Below are 26522 nucleotides of genomic sequence, written 5' to 3' on the forward strand. Positions count from 1 at the left end.
CTTAAAAAGCCGATAGACGTGGCGTAGAAAGCTGTTTCAGAAAGTTTATTTTGTTCGCCGTTTCCATTGCTGTCTCAGAATTATATCGAATCTTTTACTTCTCTAAGTCAATGAGAAAATGCTGTTTTAAGTGAATAGAAGGACTTAGAAATGTTACCTGTTTTACTGTTTATCCGAAAAAAGTATGAAGCATACGAAATTAAGTACGCTATAATTTCTAAAAAGCGGTTATATTAAATTCGCCTCATAAAACCTACAAGTATGCATATGCGAGCAGCGTAAATGCTATCAAAGAAAAACAACAACCCTGGTTTCCTTCTACTTCTTCAAGGTGAAATGATCCATATCGCCGAAAATTCCCTAAAACCTTGATTTTTTCTCAAAAAACTAATTTAGTGGCTGTTAGTTTGTTTAAAATTTTGATCTGGGCAACTTACGGCCTGAAAGGCGCTGGATGCAAAAAATCTTAAATATATCGGACGAATCCTGGCCTCTGAAATTCCCTAGCACGAATAGTTTGAAATCAATAATTTATTTAGAGTGTAAAATTTGTCACAAACAGGCCAACATCTAAATGAGTAGTCCAGAAGCTGAGGCTGCAAGTGATGCTACCTACCTTTAAGTATTTTGATGTGGATTCTACGCTGCTTTAATCTTTCAGTACAGTGAAAACACTGGTTTAAATCAACAATAACCCAAACTAAACAAAAATAACCCCAACATATACATAAATAGTCTAATTATACCAGTTTTGTCCATACATCGACAATTTTTTAAAAAAGAGTAGAAAGCGTAGTTTCAAGCATTGAAAATTGAGTGAAAATGATTGAACAGTTCAATTCAGGGTGTAATTTAAAGAAGAAAAGCTTGCAAATGACGCAAATTTCCTGTCCAGACATTCAAAAGTAGAGTTGACAATAGAAAGTTTTACATATTAAAAGAGTATTATGTAGAGAACATTATTGGTTAACGTATAATATCTGAGATTAAATTAATTTTACAGAGAAAATTTGAAAAAATGCAAAACTCAATCCAGATTCCAGAACCTCCCTCGTCGTGCCTTGTCGAATAGATATCGCATGCAGCAATATGACAAAATACATGCTAAAAGCTCTTTTTTTGTCCATCAGTGTATATGGCAACCCGGAGCAAAGTAATGCCAAACTTACCGAAAGCTGCATCGTGCCACCTGGAAAGAAAGAAAAGCATACTTAGCATACTACAGAAACTTAGTCAAAAGTTTAATTATTTGAAATAAACAGAGGAAATAAATAGAAATAAAAAATGCCATCAACTTCAGTTGCTTCTCGAAATAATAAATTCAGTACAAGCTAAATAATTTATAGATTAGAAATCATGTTTACCAGATTTCTGCAAGCTGCTACCCATCCTCCATTTCTACCAACTAATTCTCAAAAAACTCACAATACACTTGAGCAAAGAATAAACATCCACTCCGAATTGAAAACTTTGATCTTTCAGTTGCAGATAACGGATAATCCAGCGCATTTGCTTTATTGGCACCAAATCATCCTGTATATGCCGTCTATGAACAAAGGACTGACGACGGATTGTGTTCACTTCCCTTACCAAACTGAATATTTAAAGTCACTTTTTCTAAAAAAACTCTAGTGATATTGATGTTTTTACCACTTTTCGAAGGCAGCCAACTACAGAATTAAAGTCGCGATGTAATTATTTGCTTGGTAGTCCCTTTGGATGAGTCATTTACAGTTGGATTTCCGTTTTTTTATTGTTGGCTGTTTTGTAGAAAGTGGCTGTTCGTACGCAAACATTTTCAAAGGCAAATTTATGGTTCAAACTGGTTTGGATGGTCGCTTCGTCGCGATCTTCAATCATAGAGCGGAATAGACTTTTTCCGCACGTACTTTTTAAGTTACTAATTAATGCAAACCGCAACCAGTACTAGATTTTAATAAGAAAAACACGAAACATAAAATATTCCTTTATAAATACATACATGTAACTCAAATTGATATTTTTTGTTAGGAAATGCCATAGATTTTAGTATGCTTGCAAACCTTCAACAGAATGTTAATACTGAGAATATATTTTTAAAAAGCGATTTATCTATTCTCATTACTACTATTTTATTGATAAATATTGGATTTTACCAGCTGTTTTGTCATTATCTATTCGGTACAGTTACCATAAAATATCCCAAGGTTTTAAATTATAATTAATCAACCTGTTTTTTTTCTACAAGTCGCTCAACTTGTAGGTGAAAGCCGACAATGAAAATGGTTGATTCACCCAACTGTGCTAAGGTTGGCTGGTCAGGCGTTTCTGATGGTTTTCGCCCACGATTTTCAATGGTTGACTCACCTGAACGCAAATCTTCCTTATTTAGGTGTATTGCATAAGTGCAAGACCTCTAGGTCATCGGCGTAGATTTTTACTGGGCGATGATGAATTATCAACATATTTTCCTTGTCTGATAAAGACATGAGCGTAGGCTGTTCTGTTTTTTTGAAACGATTAATAAATGTTGAATTTTTTCAAGTTGTTTAATTTTTTGTTGTCTAAAGCACGGGATCTAAAGCAAATTTATTTCGAAGTCGTCCAAGCATCTTGCCTTATTTGTTGTAGATGGCAAATGTCCGTGATGTGTCGTTTTTAGTGTTGTTAAAAATGTTTTTCACCGGTTCAGAGAAATGATTAATGCATTTAAATAATTATTTATTAGTTGAAACAAGAAATAAGCCGCCTTTCATTTTACATTTATTCTGCAATTTTATAAAGCATTCAAATATTTTTCACTCAAATTTGGAACTCTCTAAAAGTGCCGAGAAAAATTTTCTACCACGATCTAGAACAAACCTACAATTAAATACTTCTAAACTGAAGAAAACACAATGCTCCGTTGTCTAGCTTTCTGAATATCTTTTTGAGCAAATAGGCCACACTGTTTAAGGTAAATCTAAAATTTTACAGACTTTCCGCTCTCGTGACTCCTTTGTCAAATTAATTGCTGTTATCCTGCTTAAATCATTATAATTTAATTGTTACTGTGCTTTATTGATTTAGTTTAAATGTCGATTCTGGTTTACAGCATCAAATTATTTGAGTAATTATTAGTCAAAAATGTGAACAGGGTTTGAAGAGTAACGTAAACTTTGAATATGTTTTTTGGACACTGGACTGTTCTGGACTGAAAATTTTCTATTTCCAACCAATGATTTTTTGATGCAATAAGGTAATAAGCTCTTTTGTTGTAAATTCTATTAAAAACGAAACATTTGCCTCGTCGAAGAAGTTCCGGGGAAATGTTCTGGAAAAAGATCCAATAAGACACGTCGATCATACTAAATAACAGTAATCTTTTCGTTCAAATTTTAATGATTCCAGCGTTTTCCTGTTTCAAGGTGAAATCAATAATTTGATGTACCGACTAGTAAACCGTGTCTTGAACTAATTAATGCACATATTTAAAAATTAACTAGGTATTTAAACTTAGAAAATGCACTTGATAAATTTTATGAAAAGTGTTTGATTTTTTAGAAAAAAGAACCAGTAGGAACCAAGGAAAATAATTATATGTAAAATTTCGACTTTTTGCCGAAAATTTCGTAAATTTTATACATGTGTGTGCTTGAACGATTTATAAAACTCAAATATTCTGAAGTCTGGAATTCCTCATTATTTTCGTCACTTGAAACTGATGTGAGATCGTAAAAATCTAACGACCTTCAACTAAAATTTTTAACGGAAATGGTGACTATTTGTATCAGTTAGAAAATTTACCCAACTAGGTTTAATACTTTTAATCACACCATTGTTTAATAATTTACTACTCGTATCTATGGCTTTTATTTCTTTACACTTTTTAGTTCTCATACTTTGAAAATATAGACGTTTGTATCGATTACAAAAAAATATTATAATGCGACAATGAAATGATATAAACCAAATATGTACCTGTACCTGTAAGAATAAAAAATAACTAGACATTAACAGTCTAATTTATGTTATTCCATTTTGTTTAACGATATTCAAAAATGCCCATTAAAGTACTTCCCAAGCATCTGAATCTCTGGTAATTTGGGATTGTACAGTTACAACAGAAACCTGAACTGTTAAACAGATTTCAGGATGTTTATAACTGTAAAATTATCTGCATGCTGGCCGCAGTTACATGGAAATCGTTACAAGAACGATATAGTATCCGCAATAACTATGTATTCCTTAATTACTTGTTCATGTCATATAAATCATTGTCGATTTATTCTGTCATTCTTTATCATGTATTTTCCCGTGGTTTCAAAGCAAGTTATAAATTGATCTATACATAGGGGCTGCACTAAGTGGCAAAACTCATTACCAAATAAATAATTCAGGACACTCAGACCATTCTTCTGGTAGAATGTTGAACTTTAATAGTTAAATTTCAAGTTTTGGGAACTTGAAAAGTTGCATTGCAATACAAGCAAAATATTTTTCCACATTTATTTCATATTTTCCCCACTTATTTAATCGGGTTAGGACATATAAGGAAAATAAATTACTATTCTGAAAATTAAAGTGCTTCTAAGTAAAACAAATCATTATCCTCAATGACTAAGCCATATCGTTGTAATAAAAAGCAAATACATAAATAAAGTGAGTCACTTCATTTTGATATCATGCAATAAACAACCCCTAGAGCCCAAAACTTCCCCTTTGGTCAACCGTTTATCTGTAGGAACAATGTCCACAAACGGTCAGCGCATGATTCAAGATCAATGGAGTTTCTAAATTTCATTCAAGTTTACTATTATGAATTACTCAGTTGTGCTGTTCGGAACATGGAGAACAAGTGAAAACTTCGTGCGGTCAGTGCCTGAGCATATGAGAAGCGAGATTTCATTCACAAAGTTTACCAAGTTCAAACAAGAAATGGCTAGTTTAATTTAATCAAAAGTCTTCTTTAAAATATACTTTTAATGTTCAATCAAATTAAAAAGAATTCCTATATGAAATAAGTTTTTATGGTTTGATGGTTTGAAATCCAAATTTGCTACATGTTTCAAAGTTGCATTGATATTTAACGAATTTTTCCTGCAAACCGGCACCCATTCACAACAATTTAAAATTTGACGGTAAAAACGTTTATTAAAATTATTACGGAAGTTTCCAAAGCGAATCGAATTAATACGAGTGTGAGGCTTCAATAGCTTTGAAGTACTTTTCAATCATTTTTCATACATTATTAAGCTCTTTACACATGCTTCATTTTATTGAGCTTAAATTCACTGCGAGTGTTAACTTCCGGTTTATTAGTTTTAAGAATGCACTTCAACTATTCGGACTATCGTGAAAATAGCACATTTATATGTCTATGCAAGCAATGAAAAAATATATGTCATCCAGTTTAAACAATATCGTATCAGTGAATTGGAATTCATCATGGTTGGCTCGATCGAGAGTCGATAGTTACGATTTGGAATATTGCAAGGTAATTTTTTCATGATTTTAACAAATGACAAATTTTTCAACGTGTAAGGAAACATTCAATGAAAATATAAGCGAATATCTTCTAGGCCCAAAAAGAAATCGTTTTTACAATACAGTTCTTCAATTATCGCAATAAATCGCAAATAGCTTTCTAGTAAAGAAAGAAAGCAACTGTTAAATTGAGCGATTTTCATTAACAAGCATTAAAATTGTCGTTCAAATTTCAATGTATTTTAATGAATTTTCATCGATGTTTTGAAATCTCCTAATACAAATAATTACAATTATCCCATTTATCCTTGAAAATGTCCATCATACTTAGTGAATTATCGATTTAAAAGTTTATGTCCGTCTAATATAAAATAGCGCACTAAAAATAGACAAATCCGATAGAGATTCATACAGATACGGTACATGAATTCACATTAGTAATCCATTGGATAATATGTCATTAAAACAAACTATCTGTTTAATGATATTTATTTGCATTTTCATGCTATATTTTATCACTTTGAAAATTAGAAAATTGTTTTCATCTGTTTAGTTATTTATTATTGATTTTAATACTCAAATTTATTTATTTTTACTTATTTACAAAAGTTGTTTTTACTAGGTATTATTTATCGTTTAAAATTATAAATCAGTTTAGTTAACAGTTTTTATTACTATAATAGACTGCTTTGTCAATTGAAATTATTTGAAATATTATTTTACAATATTTATCACCTCATATATTTGACATCTTTGAGTGTGGTAATTTCAGACAAAATGTTGAGATCCGATATGTCAATAATAATATTAAAAATAAATAAATAAATGAATACAAACATTTCATATCCTTGATATTCCCAGACGTTTATCTAAAGACATTACACGTTAAGTAAACACACATTTAAAGCATTAACTTTTAATGGCTTTGTTTGAATCCTTCAATAATTTCAGATTGATTTTCTCATGAAATTATAATTGCAGAAAGTCTGGGACAATTACAAAAATATATATTTTCTTTAACGGGCTTTGACGAGAAACGAAACATCTGCATGGTAACTAATTGATGCATAATAAATAACTGTAAATGTCTCTCAACCGCTGAAAGAAAATAAGCGTTAAATTACCTGTATAAAATGTATCTTCAACCAGTTATCGGGTATGAAAATACGTGTGAAATTTTGCTAGTCATTCTCAACGAAGGTCATTGAAACTGCATTTTTTCGTTCTAAAATCACCTTCGAAAACTCTTTTTAAATTTGTTCAAAAATATATGTTTATGAGACCAATAAATTTTCGGACAAGGAAAAGACAAAAAGTAGAAACACGCACAATGACAGACAATACTCATTTCGTACTACTCACAGTAAGAGAAAAGTAGTAAATTACCCACCTAAATGATAAATTGCTAAAAAACGCTGTCACCGTTGTAGCAAACAAGGCTCTAACTGATAATGAAAGGGCATTTAATCCTCAAGGAAGAAATTACGTATTAATAAATCAAAACTAATACATTTTTGAGAACACTGATGCAAAAGTGAATACCACACAATTGCAAAGAAGGGAAAAACCAACAATAAATAAGCAAAAGAATAAATGCCGGAAAGTTCGAAGTAAATAATGAAAATATGGAAAAAGTATGTCGAACTAAAGTGACTTCAGTGAATGGGCTCACATCTGAATAAATTTCAATCGTATGGACTTTTTAATTAGTTTTTAGTTAACCGGAGATTTTGGTAGCAAACACAAGAAAAAAATATTAATTGAAGATAGTTCTCCGGAATACTAGTGTGCTTTTACACACCCGCTATTTTTGAAATAATAAATTGCTGTTGAACTTTTAGTTTTAGTAGAATCAAAAGATGAAAAACCGCATTAACAATTCAATAGTAGAAATTTATGGGAATTTTAGTCTGTATTTATTGTCACAATAAATAATATAATCATGAATTTTTTATTGTTGCAGGCTCGCTTTCAACAGAAGCAAATGCAAGAAAAAGAAGAGAAACTATCCAAGCTCTACGAAAGTCAACAGCAAAGGGCCTTTGAAAAGGTGGGAAGGGGAAGTGCTGGCAGTAATGCAAGTACTACCAGTGTTGGATCAACAGGAGGAGGAAAAGTAAGCAAAAGTTAAAGACATTTTAGTAACAGTTTTATGGAACTGGAAGCACTCATGCATTAAGATATATAGCACATTTTATTAGTTAAATTAAATATCACTATTACTATTATCTTGTCTTGCATTAATCGAAAGCCGTGCGGCAAAGAAAACTGAAAATAAAAAATTTTCATAATATATTTTATCGGTTTTTGTTTATATTAGGTTCGACAAATGTTTGAAGAACGCCGCAAAGCAGGAGTGGATAAAAGTTACCCCTTAGAACCTTTGAAAACTAAAACTGTGGCTAAAAAACCCATAGCTGATAATCATCGTAATATCACATCGACCACTCGTTCGACGGCAGTACGAACTGCAATAAAAAAAACCGTAACTCAAATAAATAACTCCAAGCCAATAGTCAGCCAGAAGGAAACATTTCAACGAGTTTATAACAATAATTATCAAAATGGAAACTATGAGGAAAATACGAGAGTTGTTGAAAGTTTTGACGAAGTTGATGGGCATGATACATTAGTGGATATGATGAATAATCACAATATTCATGATAATTTGGAAGATGAAGATTTGCCAAAAATAGGTAGTTAGAAATACTTGCAGTTCAGGCCTAATTATTATATCTAAAATTAAATCGTCTTGGGGAAAGCACTAACTTGAAGATCAATGTTCTCTTAAGGTTTTAACGACAATTATCCAGAAAAACCGTTATATATGAGGGGAAAATTAGCGAACGTAGGTGGAAAACTTCCAAGTCAAAGGGAAGAAAAGCAGTCCAAGCCAGCAGTGATGGGACTGAGTCAAAGAAATGGAGTTGTTAAACATGAATCTAAGGTAAGCGAGTTACACATGTGGAATCTACTGAATGAATCTATCTACTATATGGAAAGTAATAAGTCAGCTATCTTCCACTGGTTTTATCAAAGGCCAATGAAAACACGTGAAGAATGGAAACTGCTGACCAAAAGATTCATTGTGGTTCTTGATTTTTAACTATCAACTGGTATTAAGAAAATATAATTTGTTTAAAATGTTTTTTTATTCGATACACGTAATTGGTGCAGTCGGTAGGATTGTTCCAAAATTCGTAAAAGAAGCTGCGTGGAGAAATTCACCATTAAGTAGAATCCAGAACTTTAGACGACGACAACGCTAGAATGATTATTTGCTGGTTAAAGTTGCTTCTAAGACTGAAATCTAATGATCAGTAGTTTCCACACTTTGAGAGTGAAGTTCAAGTGGAAGATGACTGCGTCAGAGGTTCCCATATATTATTGGATTATTATTATGAAGGATTGTTATTTAATATACTTAATTATCAAGTGATACCAGGAAACATTTACATTTTTCAGTATGTTCTCAAATTCTTCCAGCCTGCTTTTATTGTTATTGAAATTATAAAAGTAAATATTCAAAATAGAAAAATAGTTTTAGCAGTAAATAGCATGCAATTAGTGGAAAATTTCTTCAAAGTTTTACCGAAAATGCTATGCTTTTAATGGATTAGCGTGGACGTGAATAATAAATATTTACATGGCTGTAGAAGTCATCTCGTTTCATATTTTACTTTTTTCATCAGATTTAGTGTCATGTTTTTATGTAACTAATTGCAGTGAATGCAAACGCCGTAAACTGGAAATAAAAAAACTAAATATCTTGGTAATTAAAATATGCTAATTTACTTAACTTTGAATTGCCCGTAAAACAAGAATTTGAAACCAGTTGAGATGGCATTTTTCTCATGATCTATATCTATATAGCATAGATATAGCTATATAGCGTATCTATATAGCAATAACGGTTATTTATCTCTCGAAACATGAATTTATTTTTTAGTGAACTATGACGATCTTGTGAAACCATTTAAATTGTACTTTTTTTCGGTCAACTCAATATTTTTCCTTACAATTTGTTGAAAAATTGGAGTTGCGGGTTGCTGGGATATTTTTATGCACTTATGGCATGCTGTCTTTTTTGTTATCTTATTTAGTGGCTTTGGGATTGTCCCTATATAAACTATATCATATCAATCATATTTCATTGTCGAATTTTTATAAGATATTTTCAATTTTGTTACCGGTTTTTTGGTGAGTTTAAATTTTATTGAGTTTTCAATTTAATTTCTCTATTTATTTTACAATTGCTAAATAATCTGTAGAATAAAGTGTTTGTAAAATTAGTTAACACTCTAACTCTAATTTAGATTAAACTTGAAACATTTCTAATTGAAATATCAAAAAGGGAATCTGCTTATTTTGTTCTTTTCCATTTTCCAATTTTACCTAAAAATGGAAATGGAATGAATACTCTGGAAATGGTGACAAACTTGTTATAGTGGCCATCCTAAGAATTTGCTGACATTATTTATGATTATTTTAAAGACTGACTGAATTTCCATATTTTGTTTTGAACTCTTTTAGTTTTATCATTTACTTATATCTCCTTTATTATAATCAACTTGGTTTCATCTGGTACTATTGTAATTAAACTACAATTAGAGCTTAACGGAATAATAAATTGTTAACTTAAATTTCTGTTTGATAATTTATCTGAAAACGGGTTGAATTTTCAATTTACATTTCGTATTTTTCGTAAATCCAACAATATTAAAAATGCTATTGCGAAAGATTCTCTTATGAATTTGATTAACTTCAGCTGCTTAATGTCAGAATGCGAAACTAATTTAGGCCATTAAAAGCTTTTTACAGTCAAAAAGTATAATACCACTCACTCTATCGACCACATAAAATTTAATTAAAACCGAAAGAAATTATATAATTTTTTCCTAGTACGTAGTTGGGCCTACGCTGAATTGTGAAAAGCTGCTCATCAGATTAGGGTGTTTATATTTAACTTTCCAATTGGTTAACAGCTAAATAAACCACATCATTGCCAGTTTGAAGCCATAATTTTTACCAATCTGGCAATTTTTGTATATAGTATGGATGCATGTAAATCTAGGTGTATAAATGTATATTTTTGTAAACTCGATCAATGAGGCTTTAATTAATTTCCGACCACATATCGATTGAAAGGCCAAACTGAGCCTGTTAGAAAAAAATTATTTGCCCTCAGTTCGGCCTTGACTCAGCCAATTTAATCAAATTAAGTTATGCTTTCCTAGAAGCTTGTTCAAAGGAAATACGCTATTCTATCAAAAGGCGACCATTGGGTCTGTGTGGGGGATTTATCAATGAAATCCACTTAACTCGAGCTTTCCCAAAATTCAAATAAAACTGTTAAACATTTTCAACGTATTTGCCAGGTACTTTAGAAACTGTAATTATCATTATTTAAACTTACCACATATTTCTACATTCAAGAGAATTAATTTAAAGCGCTGAATGTAATAAAAAGTAATTCTTGACGGCGTCAACTGATACATTTATTTATTTGACATTATATTTAAAATTCAAAATGAGCTTAAATTGATAATTTCCAAATTTCATTTATGTCATGAGCACTAATTAGGAACGAAATTTAGGTGGCCACTAAGAAACCGATAGCCAAAACAGTCACATCTCCAAGATCAAATTCAGTGTCTTCTACATCGAGCCAGTCTTCAAGAAACTCTCCAGTAAGATCTGAGAACAACAACATGCCCCTAAAACAGCAGGTACTATCTGTTTTATATTCTACATCTGTTCTACAATATGCAGTGAATTCATCCAATTTTCAGATGTCATCTGCTCCTCAAAGAGCGCCAAGTAACGGCCGACCATCCTCGAAGCAAACAGCCAAAACTCCAGTTGTCCGGGACGATTTATCAGAATGTCGTTACTGCGGAAGAAGATTTGCCACTGATCGGCTTGGAGTTCACGAAGATATTTGTGGTAAGACTGGGAAGAAGAAGAGGAAAGCATATGACGCTACCAAGCATAGATTGGTTGGAACGGAGTTGGAGGGATATGTACTTAAGCCTGGGAAGAAAGCTGCTAGTAGCAAGGTAAAGTTTTGTTTTATTAAACTCAAAGTACGTTAAAAGTCAACATATTTGCTAAATTTATCGAATTAAGAGAGGTCGTTGGGTGTTTGTCTGAAACCATTATCTAGAACCAACCAACTAAATAAAATTGAGCTTAGAATATTGTTTTTTTCGTGGGAGGTAAAGGGAAGTTATTTGATGAGGAAATAGCCAGGCAGCACATAATTATCACAAAGTATGCTAAACAATGTGCTTTTTCAAGTGCTAAGAAACGTCCTCCTACACTTTTTCCGTTTTATAGAAAATCAAAGTAATGGAAAGGCAAGTAGTGGAACCAAAGGTAATTATAATGAAAAAAGTATAAGCATGTTAAACTGTTTATTTACATTATTTCGGTGTTTTACATTCTTTAGAATGCTGTACCAAACCCAGTTTAGAACGATATAGCAAAATTATAAGGGGATTTGGTTTCATCGAAAAAAATGTACGTTTAAGAGCAACGTCCCTTCTTTTTACTTGTGTTAGCAAAACGTTATGGATAATTTTGTCTAAATCATCTGAATCAGAATTATTTAAAATAAATTCATTCAGTAAACATCTCACATAAAAATAAAATAAGACTGAAAAATTGAAATTCAAAGTAACTCGAAGGGCAAATAGGAAAACGTAAAATTTATAGAGTGCTGATCCAACTGAAGTGGCATAACTTGTTGTGTAATCCAAGTAAGAAATAGAATGAAACTTAGCGACGCCAAATGTTGCGTTTTCTAGTAGAATTTTGAAAGTTTCTGACAACTGAACTTTTTAATACATTTTACCAAAACGCATGATTATTTTATAGAATGGTGTAGGCTTACTTTGTTCCTAACTTCTGCGCTACTACGAACGATACCAAATTACAAATTTCAGACTTTTTAACGAAAATCGCATTTTATGATGATAAACCTCAGTTAACCAACCGAAAGTTTCAATCTAGACATTCGCTATATTAATTATTTTTAATATTTATTATTTATTTTGATTTGAACACACATCCATAATTTCATTACTTTGCAACCCCGATATTAAGGATTCTTAGAATTTCCAGTTTGTTTCAAATGCTTCATGACTTCGCTTTGTTAGCGTTTAAAGCAAAACGGAATGAGTGCTTTTTTTGGTTGCATTTTACGGAGTTATTTATTTATTACTATTCATTGACATGTTATTTTTTACTTTTTCTTTTTTGCTACTATTTTTTTATTATGTCTAAAGGCCTTAGCAAACCAAGATAAGTAAAACGCTTGCATTCATCAATTTTTGATCCTATGACCAGTATTGTTCTGGATTGTGTAGTTATGGGAAAAAAATGTCCAAATCAGATTAAACTAACGACGGATGAAGGTCCCAGTTTTGTATTGCGTGAAGCTGTTACTTAGTAATTTTATGTATGCTTTAAAGGTCAGCAAATTAACCTTAACACGGTTAATTTTTAATAAAATTAGGGTCATAATTTGAGTCTAAGATTGCTTATTTTTTATCAAATCCCTTTATGTTGAACCCATGAATCTTGCAGGTTTCGGCCAAACAGTCTGCATCAAAAGCTGGCAGCTGGAGGCGAACTCATGAGGAATTTATAGCAACCATTCGAGCCGCTAAGCTAGCGCAAGCTTATGTAGCCAAAGGAGGAAAATTGTCTGACTTACCTCCACCACCTCCATCCACCAATCCAGATTATGTCGAATGCCCGCATTGTGGAAGAAGGTTAATAAGAACCAAACTGGTTTCTTCATTCAATATAATTAATGTTACTTTTTTGCAGATTCAATGAATCTGCAGCGGCAAGACACATTCCCAAGTGCGCCACATACGATTTTAACAAACCGAAGAATTCAGTGCAGAAAAGCAGACCAGGAAAAAGATAATACCTTTCACGTCAAGGGTGAACACTAATAAGTCGGCTGTTTTCTTGAAGACCTAAAATTGATGCTCTCCCGGGTACTTGATGGATGATATTGTGCAACAAATTATTTTTCTACATCGTTGGAAATTCCCCATACTAATAAAATTATATTCATTGTTGAATGCTTTAAAGTGCCTTTAATTCCTCATTATTTAAACGAATTAATAACATTTTACTTAGAAGGTTGTGAAATTAGTATCGATAATATTTTAAAAAATTGCTTATACACTGGATAATGTTTACCTAACAAAAAAACCCCCGGTTTAGAATAACTAATAAGCAATGTGTTTAGATCAATTTTCAAATGTGATACAGATTTAAAATCTCTTTCCTCTAAATTATAAGTCTACTTTTATATACAGCTATGTTTCAATTTCTAAGAGTAGCCGTGTGGCAGTGCCGCGCAGATAATAATTATTTATCAATAGTTTATATCAATTTAAAAGTTACTACTGATTAAAATGTCTTTACTGAAATAGCTTATTCCGGCAAACTACAGAATAGAAGCGACTGCTTTTCTTTAGAAATCGCGAAAATATTCAGTATTTTTATAGAAAAATTTGTATTGGTACGTGTATATTCGGCAGAGATAAGTTCTCTGACAAATTTATATAAATTAGAGTATTGTTACTAGAATGTTTTTCGTTTTATATCCAAAAGTTACTAACTGATAATTATAGATTTTGCTACAAATCCGTTGTTTTATTTCTAAATGCTTCAAATTTTACTACGACAAACCAACTGCGCGTCCACTTGTTTAGCTTATTAGTTCGGTGGTTAAAAAAATAATTCAATCAATTTCTTCCCTATAATTTAACATTACCTTCATATCAGTAACTAACTGCTTAGTGCAGCTAATTAATTAAAACATGCGAGGTATTAATCATTTTTATTATAAAATCTACAATACAAACATTAATAATTTGCAATTTTTTTAGTCAGTAATTACAGATTAGTAAGTAAGTGTTACAATTTCATTTTGAAACAATTTTGATTCTTAATTTATTTCAAAACCTGTTTGCTTTGCCGTTATGGGATCTGATAGGTCTGCTGGTTTTTCATCTTTCACTGTCTGATTATAGTCGTAGCCGATATCGTGCGATCTAACTGGGTGAATCAACTGGTTTCCTTTATCCCATGAATACAATTCCTGAAAATTATTTCATTATTAAATCTTTGTCGCTGGTTACACATGTAGTTGTAATGTTAAATGTGCTAAATATAGTTGGTATTTTACTGAAAGTAGAATTAATCGGGCGCCCATATAAAAACTTTCAAAAAATCAGTTTAATAAAAGAGGGAAGAAGATGTACTCGTTGGAGATTCTATAAACGGACCTTTTCTTATTGAGGGTACTTTGAATGTTGAATAATATTGTGATCTTTTCGAAAATACTGCTGAATCAATTCATCAGCTAAAGCAGGGTCTTCAAACTTTTTAGCCTAAGGCCAGATTGATTTAGATTAAATTTTGAGAAAATACTTTAAGTATAAATTGCTATACCCAAGTCTAATGGTATTTGAGATATTATAAATTTTAAGTCACAAATTCAAGTTGCAGTTTGAGGCACCCTTTGAACAACCGATCAAATTACAAAAGTTCGATTAATTATTTTATAAAGATACATGGCCCTAATTGAATCTGGATCTGCCATTTAGGTAGACTTAATCCAGCACTAAAAACCAAATTTTCAGAAAAATCGAACAAAAACTATCGGAAAAGTTTTGTCACAATCAAGTATCGTGTTGCGAGATCATAATGATGTGTCCTTTACAAAAAATATCAAGCTCAAGTGGAACAAAATTTCATAAAACTCGAATATTTTATTCGACTGATGGGTTATTACAAAAAAAAAGTGGACTGCGCGTCTCCATCGGCTTTGCTTGTGTATGTTTGGCTGATAAAGTTGTTTTGCTTACGGCGCCAATCCAAAGGAGTTGGAACATAACTTTTTTTTATTGTAAATATCGCCGTGCGAACAGGCACTTTCTACAAAATAGTTCTCCAAAGGGCCATCAAGCAAAAGGTTATTTCATCATGTTGATGCTGTATATCATAAGTTTTTTCTAAAACTTGTAGGAATCATCACTTTAGTACAGGCAATACATCGGCAGTTTTCGGTATCGTGTGAATCGCGTTGTTAAATGAGAAATTTAGAATAATATTAGTTTTCAAGTGCATTTTCATTGTGTTATCAAGTGTAGTATGAACTTAGGGATTAATGGGTATAAAACGGATAAAGGCTCCAGCTTTCAAAAGGTAAGAATGATCTCGAATCTCTGAATTACCTGGCTTGCTGCTTCATTTTTTTCGAAAAGCAAGTGAAGTTTTTTGCGTTGTTTTTTTGTTTTCTTATTTTCCATAATTGGTTTGAGACAGGTTTCCTGCTGTACTAAACACATTTTCTCTTTTTTTTTCAGGTAGCACAATTCAGCTTTTGGTAAGTTTGGCATTACTTTGCCCCTAGTGGCCATATAGTTGTAGAACTGTTAGTCCCATATTGTTGGCTTGTCTTTTATTATATTATTGCATGCCATATTTATTTAGCGCAGAACATCGAGGGAGTTTCTGAATTCTGAATCGGGTTTTTCAAATGTTTTTAGTTTTTATATGCACTTTTATAGTTTAAATGTAAAATCAGTATCGTTCTACTTGGAACTTTTTTGTCGTGGTATAAGGTATTTAGAATAAATTATTGGTGTTTTGCTGCTTTGAATTACACCCAAACGAAATGGTTCTTGAAATCGCAGTAGGGTTTTGCGCAGTTTTACAAATTTTAAACATTTTTTCGTTCGGTTTTTTAAATTTAAATAGTCAGGGGTCCCACGGTCAAATAGGGAAGTTCTGCTGCGAACACTCTTAATTATCTTCGAGACAAAGACAATTTTTGCTGCTTTGAAAGTTAATAATAATAATACCCAGAATCCAGACTTAAGTGACTAAAGGTAAGTACATCTTAATTATTACTTTGTGATGGTCTAGCGGATAGCGCCATATGATCCTGGCCCGCTAATTTAGATTTAGCGCTGTTTTTCTAAATTTCAATCGTTGATCAAATTATGTTTCACGAACATTCCTGTTAGGATTGGATCCGTCCGACTATTCCAGTTTTTGATGCTGTCTAGCGCCCTTCAGGCTGTAAGTGGCTTATAACCAAACATGCAGCTGTTCTAAAGGTTTTTAAAGGAAAAATCGGGCTTTTAGGAAACTTCAGGGTCTGAATCCGGACAGCGTGATATTTTGAAGAAGTAGATGGCAACCAGGGTTGTAGTTTTTCTTTGACAACATTTATGTTGCTCGCATGTGTTATGAAAGAGATTTTCATATCGCTTTTTACGGATTTTTTCCAGCGGTTTTTTGAAACGTTATAAACGTATGTTATGTTAACTGTTGATATTTTCTTAATTTTCTGGCAGTTTTGAACTTTTCATACTTTTTACATCATTTAGTTACCTAGGTACTTATTTTGCAAATATTCAATTTTCTGCAAGTAAAACACGTAACGTTTTAAAATGCTTTTTTTGTGCTAAAAACAGCATTTTGTTATAGTATTTAATTTATAACTCTATAAATCCTACATAAGGATAAGCCTCAATAAAGTGTGTGTCGTACTGTGTAAAATTATGTATTTCGAAATGAAAATGTGTTTTTTTAAATTAGACGATTCCTCAATAAACGCATTTCAAAATGTATTAAAGTTAACGAGGGATATTTGAGGAATTGCTGTAGAAAATGAATGTTTCCCTACTGATGATGCTACTGTTAAAAAATGATGTTTAGTAAAAAGCAATCGATAGATTATATTTTTTCAAATATTCTTTTTTTTTGAAAATACTGCAATTTGCGGTGTAATCGCAAATATCTCGGACACAAAGGCTTGTTGGGACGTCGACTAAGAATACCCTTTTTGTCCAAAATGAATAGGCGATTAGACCCAACCAACTTAGAAGTCAGAACACAAAAAGTTGAAGCAATTTTTTTGCCCAGATATCGCCGTAAGTGGTTTTTCCTAGAAGTTGATCAAAATCTGATGATAGACTTGGATTTCTTATGCTCAAAAACCCCTGTATACCAAATTTCGTTAAAATATGCAGCTCCGTTCAAAGTAGAATAACGAAAAACTGAAATTAAAATGTAACTTTGACGCCCTGTATGTGCAACAGGTAAGTTGTGTTAAATCATCATATTTTCACCCCAGGAATCCAACATTTTGTTTTGTGCCATTACTTTTGGGACACCCTGTATATAGTACAAATGAACGTAAAATTTAATAGCATAGAAAGTAAATGAAATCTGCAAATCATTTTTACTGCATGTTAAATTAACCATCATCTAGAAAACCCAAATGACCTTTTTTCCTAAAACTCAGACAAACATTTATTATGTAATTTAAGGTTGAAACGAGACTGAACACTCCTTTTTATATTTTTACCGAAAAATCGTGTAACGCATAAGCATATGTTCACTTCCAAGTTACGTTTTTATGAGTGTCACTGAAGTTACCGGCAAGTTTTCCTGGTGTGTTTCTTGTAGCGCCGTTAAAGTGATTTGAAGTCGGTCAACTATTTGTAACATTTAGGCTGAACTCAACCGAAATTTTACTGTTTGTCTAACGCTAATTCTCAACTTTGTATAATTTGTTGGAATTCACAGTTATGAGTTACCCTTCACGTGATTGTTTTCGTTAAATAGTCTGATGCAACAGTTTCTTGTCATCTATCACTTTTTTCACATTCGGATTTCCTATTCGTTGTGTCTTGGATCGTTTCTGCCTTTTCTCTAGCTTCTTCCAGGCTCAGAGTTAGTTTTCACAGTTTTATCTCTAATCTGTTGGTTTCACATTAGGTTCTTCTAATTGCTGCTCTCAATTACTGTTTTCAAAAGTTGTCAAAAACTGTTATATTGATATTACAAACGCGTAAAGTAGAGAGCACAACATATAGAAATTATTGTGATACTTTAGGGTTTTTCCTAAGTTTCTTCTTCCAAGTTTCCTAGTTCTAAACCCAAAAAAAAATAAAATTTTTGTGATAGGAAAAGAAGATACAAGTGAGACAAGGAAGAGTTATYTAGCCTATAATAGAAACGGAGCAAACAAGGCGCATTAAGAAAATACACAAAACATTGCACGACCGAAAGATTGTCGCAGGTATAAGAAATTGTGCGAAAGTCCAAATATGAAAGTCGATGAAAATAATAACTGTCACACAAAGTCTGTTTTCAGACTTCTCTTAAAAATCGCTCAATATGTGTGCAAATAACTAAAACTGTACCAATTTTTCCACTTTGATTTTAAGACTCTAATATGCCATCCATATGAAAAATACCTTTGATTTGTGATTATAGCTGATCATGGTAGTTTTTCTGAAAGGATTGTTGAATTGCAAGCTAACATCTATCAGCTTACTCTTGTACAAATCGAAAGCGAACCGAATTCTACTTTGCCTATCAGACACATTGTCTACAGCATAGAGAACACCACACACTATGAACATTTCACCAACTTTGTGATGATCGATAGTCATGTTCCATATGTATTGCGGTGTCATTCTTTCAATATCCACCTGAAAGCCAAGTAATGAAAATCGAAAATCTCCAAAGCCGTTACTTACCTTCATGACTGCGGTATTGTTGGAGTCTGGAACTGCAAAAATCAACCACAAACCATTCTCATCCACGCAGAAGTCCACATAGTTATACTGGCCTGAATATAGCTTTGAAATATCGTTCATATTACCGGGAAGATCTAGTGAAATGGTATTTTTATTCGATAGATTATATTTGAGTATTCTTCTGGTGCCTTTAACGTTGTAGAAAAAGGAACCGTTGTAAACTACATGGGCATTTCCGCTGAAAGGATGGTCCAGCCTATACACACTGAAATTAATACAATCTTACATTCTCTGCTTTCTACTAATTTCCTGTTTTCCAATTACTTCGACGGAATATTTTGTCTGTATGCGGATTTATTTTTGTACTCAATCAGTTCATTAGAGCTGGTTTCATTTGTCACCCAGAAGTAGCCCGGTCGGGATTCTGGATGCGCATCAGTCATCCAACATCCATAAGTAAAATCGGAAAATCTATTGAAAACTGGTTTTCCTACTGCATAGAGCACACAATCTGGAAAGAAAGAGCGTTTTGCTTCAGTGGTCAACTAATTTTCTGAATTTACACAGGAATTGGCTTCTTTGAATTAGAGAGGATTTAAAATTAAACAATAGATTTGAGAGCAACTTCAAATGAAAACGGTTAGACATCGTTTTACCTATGGATCTTGATAGATTTGCCATTGAATACTTGATATCTCCATAAGGTCGCACTCTCCATTGGCTTATTAAATCGAGAAGATTTACACCAGCTGCACTGCAAGTGACTTCTTTGGGCTCGCATTTCGGGCATGGGGTGGGAGGCGTGCACAGATCCTCTAATGCTACTTTTCCGGGTGGTTGTATACCGAAAGTCCTTCTTTGTGAGCTATTTCGACTTGATAGTGAGTCTCTGGGATCGATTTCTGAAAGGAATAATGTTTTGTTCAGAACAAAATATGGAAACCAAAGCTGAAATTACTGATCATGATGACTAGGCATAGGCAAATATATCTACATAGTCCAGAAACAAAGTCAACAAAATTATATTACCCCGTCTCACAAAAAGTGAGTCAAAATGTTGCCATTTATTTCCAGACTTTAAAATTGTTTCCACAATTTCATTGCCTCAAAATGTGTTAATATATTATTAAATTAGTAGACCTATTAAAAAAGTTAAATAATTTGGTTAGTCAGAACATCCGCGGACTGCGATGAATATCTAAAGTTTCATATTAATCTGCATATGCATTCAATTCTAGTCAGAATTTCATCTCCAAAACATTGCGTTTTAAGAAGAACGGGAATATTTTTCTTAAAATGCAACAATAGCGTTTGCCTTATTTTCGTAAATCAAATAATCAGTAAAAGTTATGTGCTTCCAAAAATCCAAGAAAAAATATGTGACGTTAGTCGTTCGCTCAGAAAAAAAAGAAGAAAACCTTGCAGTTCTGCTATAACAATGGTTGAAAAACCAACAAAAAAATAATCTTAAGAAAGGATCAAATCAATTTGATTCCAATGTAAAAGAACCAATTTGTTCAAAAAGACATGTCAAATTGCAACTAATTTCGAAAAATTATTTGGAATAATTTTCCATTTTTATTTCATGACTTATTCGCATTAATTTCGGTCGTAAACACTAATAACATAATAATTAGCCGGGTATTCCATTTAAAAAATGCAACTTTGTGTTGAATTTAGTTACTAAGATTCGTTCATTAGAAAAATAAAATAAAATGGACCTCCGGCGCTCATCCAGTTATCCATAAAAGGATGATTCTAAAAAAATTAATAGTTTAGCTTCAATCTTCCGCGCCGTGTAATCTGAATAACCGTGTATATGCATGAAAGCATTGGTTAGCTGCCTACAATTCGCTTTTTGAGTAAATTGGAAAATTGTACTGTTTTACCTCACCAGATTTTAAACTCCGCATGAGTGAGTTGTACGATGTTAAAATGCATTCAAAATGTTTGCTTACCGTAAAGCTTGAATTCTCCTCTTGTCAATTGAAACTCGTTCTTGCTCACACAATAATAAAGATACTGCCTGTCGTGATGTGTTACACGCGATATATTCAGCTGCATGCGGGATTTATATCCAGATTTTACCTTTGAGTTGTCTATTCGGAACTTATCGCCATTTTCCAATAGTCTACCATCCGATCGTTCCCAATAGCTGAAAGAACACGGAAACATTTCAAATAACATTCAAAAAACACTTGCAAGCGAAGCTAAATGAAGATGGATCAAGAGTTGATGGTACCTCAAATGTTTTTGAAGTTTATATTAATTTAATAGTGAAATTGTATTCACATTAAAATAGCACTGAGAGCCTGTTTTTGCTTTCATGTAAAATTCATATCCAAATTTGAATGCTGCTGTTAACTATACAGAGACAACTGTAAAATAATCGAACATGCAGTAGCATTCGCAAAATCCATTAATTTTAAATGTAATTTTGACTCATTTCTAATTAAAATTATTTGCTTTTGATTTTGTCCGACTCTTTAATAACGACCCAGAAAACTTGCAAAATGTATTTGTTTTTACGTGTAGAATGCTTAGTGCCTTCCGATTAATCAGTAGACGACATATAATAAGTATCAGTATGGCGGTTTTAAATCAAAGTAACATATAACAGTTATTTTTGTGAAAATCATTATACTTTTTATGGCAGTTTGGGTAAAGTTGATTTCATCAGAACAATGGTGAAAAAGTTATCTAACAGTTTTTTATAAAAATTACCACACTGATAAAAATGAAAGTATAAACCGAGCAAGAAAGCTCGTTGTATAAACGATACGTCTTACGATCTAGACTTACGCAAATATAATTTTCCTTCTGGGAATATATTCTAAATCTAGAATATGCGAGACATGTTTCTGTTTTTATTATGCAAGGTGTCCCGTAAGCACATAATTAAAAGGGCACTGAGACATTCTTTGGATAAAGCGAAGACCATATGAACTAACTTCTATTAACGCAAAAACTGTCCGCCTTCTCTGCGGTTCTCTGATTTTAAATGTTCTTGAAAAAATATGTTTTTTGTAAATATCAGGAGAATGGTAAGCAGTATTTGAGTGATCAGACATTTATGAATTTGCTTTTTGAATGCTTTTATTTGGTAGCTAAAATTATAAAAAAAAATTTTGAGAGAGCATTCTTGGGCTTTTTTAAAAAAAGTTAATTTTGAAAAACTTTGACCATTATTTGAAGAGGAGCCAGCCGATTTTTTCGTGGCAAAACTTAGATCAGATCTTCTTCTATTGATCCAAAGCTGTTCCTATAGCTGTTCCCTTTTGATTATGTGCTTACGGAACACCCTGTGTTAATATTTAAATGAAATATTGCAAAACATGAAATTTATGACCAAACAAATTGTTCGCAGCGGACCAACGGCGCTTTAACCCTGCTGAATCGACAGGGCAGATTCAAAGGCTTGCGATTTTTAATTTTAAATTGAACGATTCTCTATTTCAATTCGCGAAAAAATATCTAAAATGCTTTTCTAAAAAACTGTTCTAAAAACCTAAGTAGATATAGCGGGGTTTTACTTAAGACAGTGATGTTGGTTTAATCTGCACTTTTTTCAGACCATTATATATTTTACATATAGTTTGGTACCATTTATTATTCCGACTTAAATTTCTGGTTTTTGATCAAAATGATAATTTTCAACTTACCGAATTGGTTCTGGGAACGCTTCAATTGAACATTCGAGAACAGCAGTCGAACCGTTTGCTACACCAACCATCTGGTCTTCTATACTGATAAGTGGAGGAACTATACAGCAAAATTAATTTATTATAGCATAATAGGACTAACATAATGAAATACATAAAACACATATGTTTTTGCATTGTTCCAACTGGAAATTGATATTTACATATGTATATATAAGGGCGCATTTCAATTTCATTATTCTCGATTTACGTGTTAGAGAAACCGAAATCAGTTCAGATTATGCGTTTCTTAACCAAGCAAATTTTTCCAGCTAAAAATTGCAGAGTTTTCTAATATTTTTGCACCATTACGAATTGATTGGGTAACCACAAGACCATTTTGGATCTAAGTTCTTTAGCACTACTAAATCAAACTGCTGGTTAAGTCAGAAGAAACTTTGCCAATATTTCAAATCGTGTGACACTTATTTTAATTATAATTGTAAAAGGCTATCACTTCTAACAATTGTAAGAAGCTATGTTGGCAACAAAAGCTGCTCTGATGGAATGGATTGCCCCAGGAGAATTACTCCACTTGCATTGAAAAGTCCCCTAAAACTCTGATTCACTCACAAGTCACTTCCAGATGAAAGGTATGATTAGCTGGAGGCGGGATTCCATTATCAGCAATGCAGAGATATTTTCCCATGTGTTCCCTATTGACCTGAGGAAAACTCAGGACGGCTTCAGGAACTTGAACATCTGAAAAAGCGACAGAATAGATACTTAATCTGCTGGTAAATAGAAATTATTATCGCCTACTAAACCCTCTAAAATATATTGCAGAACCTTTTTGAAGACAAGTTTCTTTTATTTGTATGTCACGCAAAAATCGATAGTCTTAAAGTTTTCAACATTTTACATGAATTATGCTAAATAAAATAACATTGATTAACAGCTGTTCGTTGTAATTAACGCTCTCAGTTCACTAATTTTATTATCTAATAGACGGACAAAAACAAGCAAAACAGTAACTTTTAAATGACGTTCCCCGAAATCACGCAAATGGTTCAAGACAAACACAAACAATTTCCCGAATAACGTGTACATCGTCAAATAACGTGGAAACTAAACTTTCTGGCAAATGTTCACTAACTTGGACGATTGACGGTGCCGTTAACGAGGGCGGTTTAACAACAAAAGTCCGTTTTCGCAGATTTTCAGCTACTTTACTTCATAAAAATAAAATGATTACTTAGAACTATAAACTCGTTCGGCCTTATAACGAATAAATAGATTCACGTGGAAATAAATGGTTTATTAAAAGAAATGGTCCTGAGATTGCCTTTATTACCTGAAGAAAACAATCCAATTTCACCCACATCGACTCTTCACTTTAACTGCGTCCGATGCTTAAGTTTAATTCTATTTGAGGTCTATTTTTTAGATTCTCGATAACATTAATTTTAACAATATTGTAAAATATTTTTCTTGCAGCCAAATGCCAAAATCAATTTCATTTCTTTATTTTTGGTTTGTGTTGTTCTTTTTTAAGTTTTAAGTGGGCTGCTACCACCCTGGTCGAGTCCCTCGGTCTGTTTTCGAGTTGTTTAACGCTTTTCATTAGGAAACTTTTGTCTGAGATTAGACTTTTATTTCTGTCCATTTCCTCCATCAGGATTAGCCAACACGTCAAATGGATTAACGGATTTGAGTTGCCCAGAGATTTCGTTCACAACAAAACAAAAATGATTACTACAAATACTTACGATCACATTTCTCTGAAAGTGAAAATGCAATATTCCTCTAAGCAAATCCTATGAAATAATTTGCCGAAGTTCCAGCCAAATAGCTGGAGTTATTATCTAAATTTTAAATTATGGCGTTAATTGAACTATAGAATCTTAAAAGAACTTAACGGAACGTACCAAAGTTTTCCAATAAGGGACAAAGGAAGCTTATTCAGGACAGCAGAATGCAATTTATAGAAAGGAATACGCCAAAATGTAATCTACACTTTAAGATAATGAAATTTGTGAGATAATTAAGAATTATTTCCTTTAAGGAAATTTAAACTCTAAGGTTTGCCTGATCTCGCTTTAAGGTTTGCCTGATCGGGTTTAAAATTTAAAAACCGATAATTAAATTAATTTTATATAAAAATGATAAAGGTAAAAGATGGTAAATGGACCACGATATTTTAATAGTCAATCAGGAATCGATCGCAATTTAATGGATAGTGTATACCACAATTTGGTTTAGGATTCTATAAAGGTTTATTTGGTACTGACCTTATTTTGCTTTGTTTCAGTTCAGTTTTTTCAATTAATCGAACAGCTTCCAATGTTGAACAATTCATAAATTCACTTTGAAATGATAGAACACCGGTAAAAATGTTCTCAATTTTAATCAAATAACATCAGCGAAAAATTGTAATCCAGTTTTCCGAGACTTAAAAGTTGTAGTGTTATATAAATATAGAAATAAAGTGAAATTATAAGTTAACCCACTAAATGGTGTACTTGATGTTAAATAGGTTAAATAAATTTTTCAATCCATTCGCTCCTTGTTTATTGGATTCGATCCTTTCCACTTACATTTTTTTGGATATTGAATGGACCCAATTATTACGTTTAGTTAGCATCAATTAATCTGACAAAAATTATATATTTTATTAATGTAAAATTTAAATTACTTTTGTAATAAATTATTACTAATAATTTATTTTGAAACCATACATTGTCCCAAGAATTAAATTTCAAGACTACATCTCAAGTCAATAGGAATTAAAAGAACTTTAATAAATAGAACGAATCTAAGCAATTTTTTGTGACTGCTCAAAGCTGACTCAGCCAAACTTTACCCTTAATAATTCTGTGTGGATATCAAGAAAATAGTTTTTAAAAAGCAAGATAAAATTTGCCATATTTTGTCATCTTAACTATTAGAACAAGGCAATTTGAACAGCAGTTTTCGAGTTTCTAAACGGCTGTTTCTACACTCTTTAGAAGTAGTTGAAATAAAGTCGACAATATCACTTTTTTATTCTTAAGGCGACAATTTCAGTACTTAAACTAAGGCTGTGCTTATTGTCTTTCTAGAATACATCGCTAAATTTACACTTGCTTTAATCATTTTTAAATGACTACTACGAGAGCTATAAGAGCGATTTACTAAACTTGAAATTTGATCGATCGCGGCAACATTATTGAACTTTCAATTGGTGGATTATTAATAATAGAAACCCATTTCTCGTTTTTGGAAACAGATTAGCTGCAAAAGGGCAATTCATAAATCTCGCACATTTACTGTAGAATAATAAATCACATAAGTAATACATCAGCCCTGTCATGAAGACTTTCAACAAGAAACGTTGCTGCCATATTAATTTGGCTTAAGTAGCTGAGTCTGGAAGGATGAACGTTTACTGGAAAAGCTTGAAAACAAAGCAGTTTATGTCGATGCGTTGGAAGTGAAAATGTTTATATTCACTTTAAAACTTTCCGAGCAAGTTGGTTGGCCATTAAAAAACTTTATATGGTTTCAGTAGGGAGCAATTAGAGTTTGAAATATCACCCTGAAAGTTAAATGTAATACTTTCAGGAACTCTGACAATTTAATCCGATATCGATTAAGAAAGTTTCGTTAATTAGATTAGATTTGAATAAGGATATTTTTAGAGCTGTAATTAAATTTGAGGAATTTGAATTTTTGCTCTGGTATCTACCTAAAATGTGAAAATGCAGAATAATTTGATGGTTCAATGGAAGTTCTACTAATGTTGGATACGTATATTACTTCAAAACTTTGTTATATTTTATTCCAAATCAATATTAATTCCTGGGTT

General features: G+C 32.2%; 2 protein-coding genes and 1 long non-coding RNA gene across 5 annotated transcripts in view; 1 reads left to right on the top strand and 2 right to left on the bottom strand.

The window, feature by feature from the left end:
- The window catches only part of LOC109545178, a 28213-nt gene extending 14098 nt beyond the window's left edge, over window positions 1-14115 (top strand). The window contains exons 3-10 of one of the 2 annotated variants that reach the window (XM_019915718.2): window positions 7409-7561; window positions 7766-8141; window positions 8238-8392; window positions 11043-11174; window positions 11238-11504; window positions 11785-11823; window positions 13036-13223; window positions 13282-14115. In XM_019915718.2, coding sequence (XP_019771277.2) covers window positions 7409-7561; window positions 7766-8141; window positions 8238-8392; window positions 11043-11174; window positions 11238-11504; window positions 11785-11823; window positions 13036-13223; window positions 13282-13384 — 1413 coding nt within the window. In that variant the 3' untranslated portion in view covers window positions 13385-14115. The remainder of the gene's footprint in view (window positions 1-7408; window positions 7562-7765; window positions 8142-8237; window positions 8393-11042; window positions 11175-11237; window positions 11505-11784; window positions 11824-13035; window positions 13224-13281) is intronic. The other variant, XM_019915720.2, reaches the window with a different exon arrangement.
- Window positions 835-11049, bottom strand: LOC125504763. The gene is made up of 2 exons (XR_007281677.1): window positions 10862-11049; window positions 835-1189 (listed from the first exon to the last, which is right to left on the bottom strand). It is a non-coding gene; the product is annotated as an uncharacterized LOC125504763 (long non-coding RNA).
- A 182-nt stretch (window positions 14116-14297) lies between the features above and the next one.
- The window catches only part of LOC109545109, a gene marked incomplete at its 5' end in the record, with an annotated part of 49538 nt that continues 37313 nt past the window's right edge, over window positions 14298-26522 (bottom strand). For both annotated transcript variants that reach the window (XM_048667194.1, XM_019915603.2), the window contains 8 exon segments: window positions 14298-14572; window positions 18750-18986; window positions 19035-19299; window positions 19359-19545; window positions 19691-19936; window positions 20993-21189; window positions 22697-22796; window positions 23309-23437. In XM_048667194.1, the coding sequence (XP_048523151.1) occupies window positions 14420-14572; window positions 18750-18986; window positions 19035-19299; window positions 19359-19545; window positions 19691-19936; window positions 20993-21189; window positions 22697-22796; window positions 23309-23437 (1514 nt within the window).

This window comes from Dendroctonus ponderosae, unplaced genomic scaffold (genome assembly GCF_020466585.1).
Source record: "Dendroctonus ponderosae isolate FM_Combo_2020 unplaced genomic scaffold, Dpon_F_20191213v2 Dpon_F_20191213_6, whole genome shotgun sequence".
In the NCBI taxonomy this organism is placed as follows: Eukaryota; Metazoa; Arthropoda; class Insecta; order Coleoptera; family Curculionidae; genus Dendroctonus; species Dendroctonus ponderosae.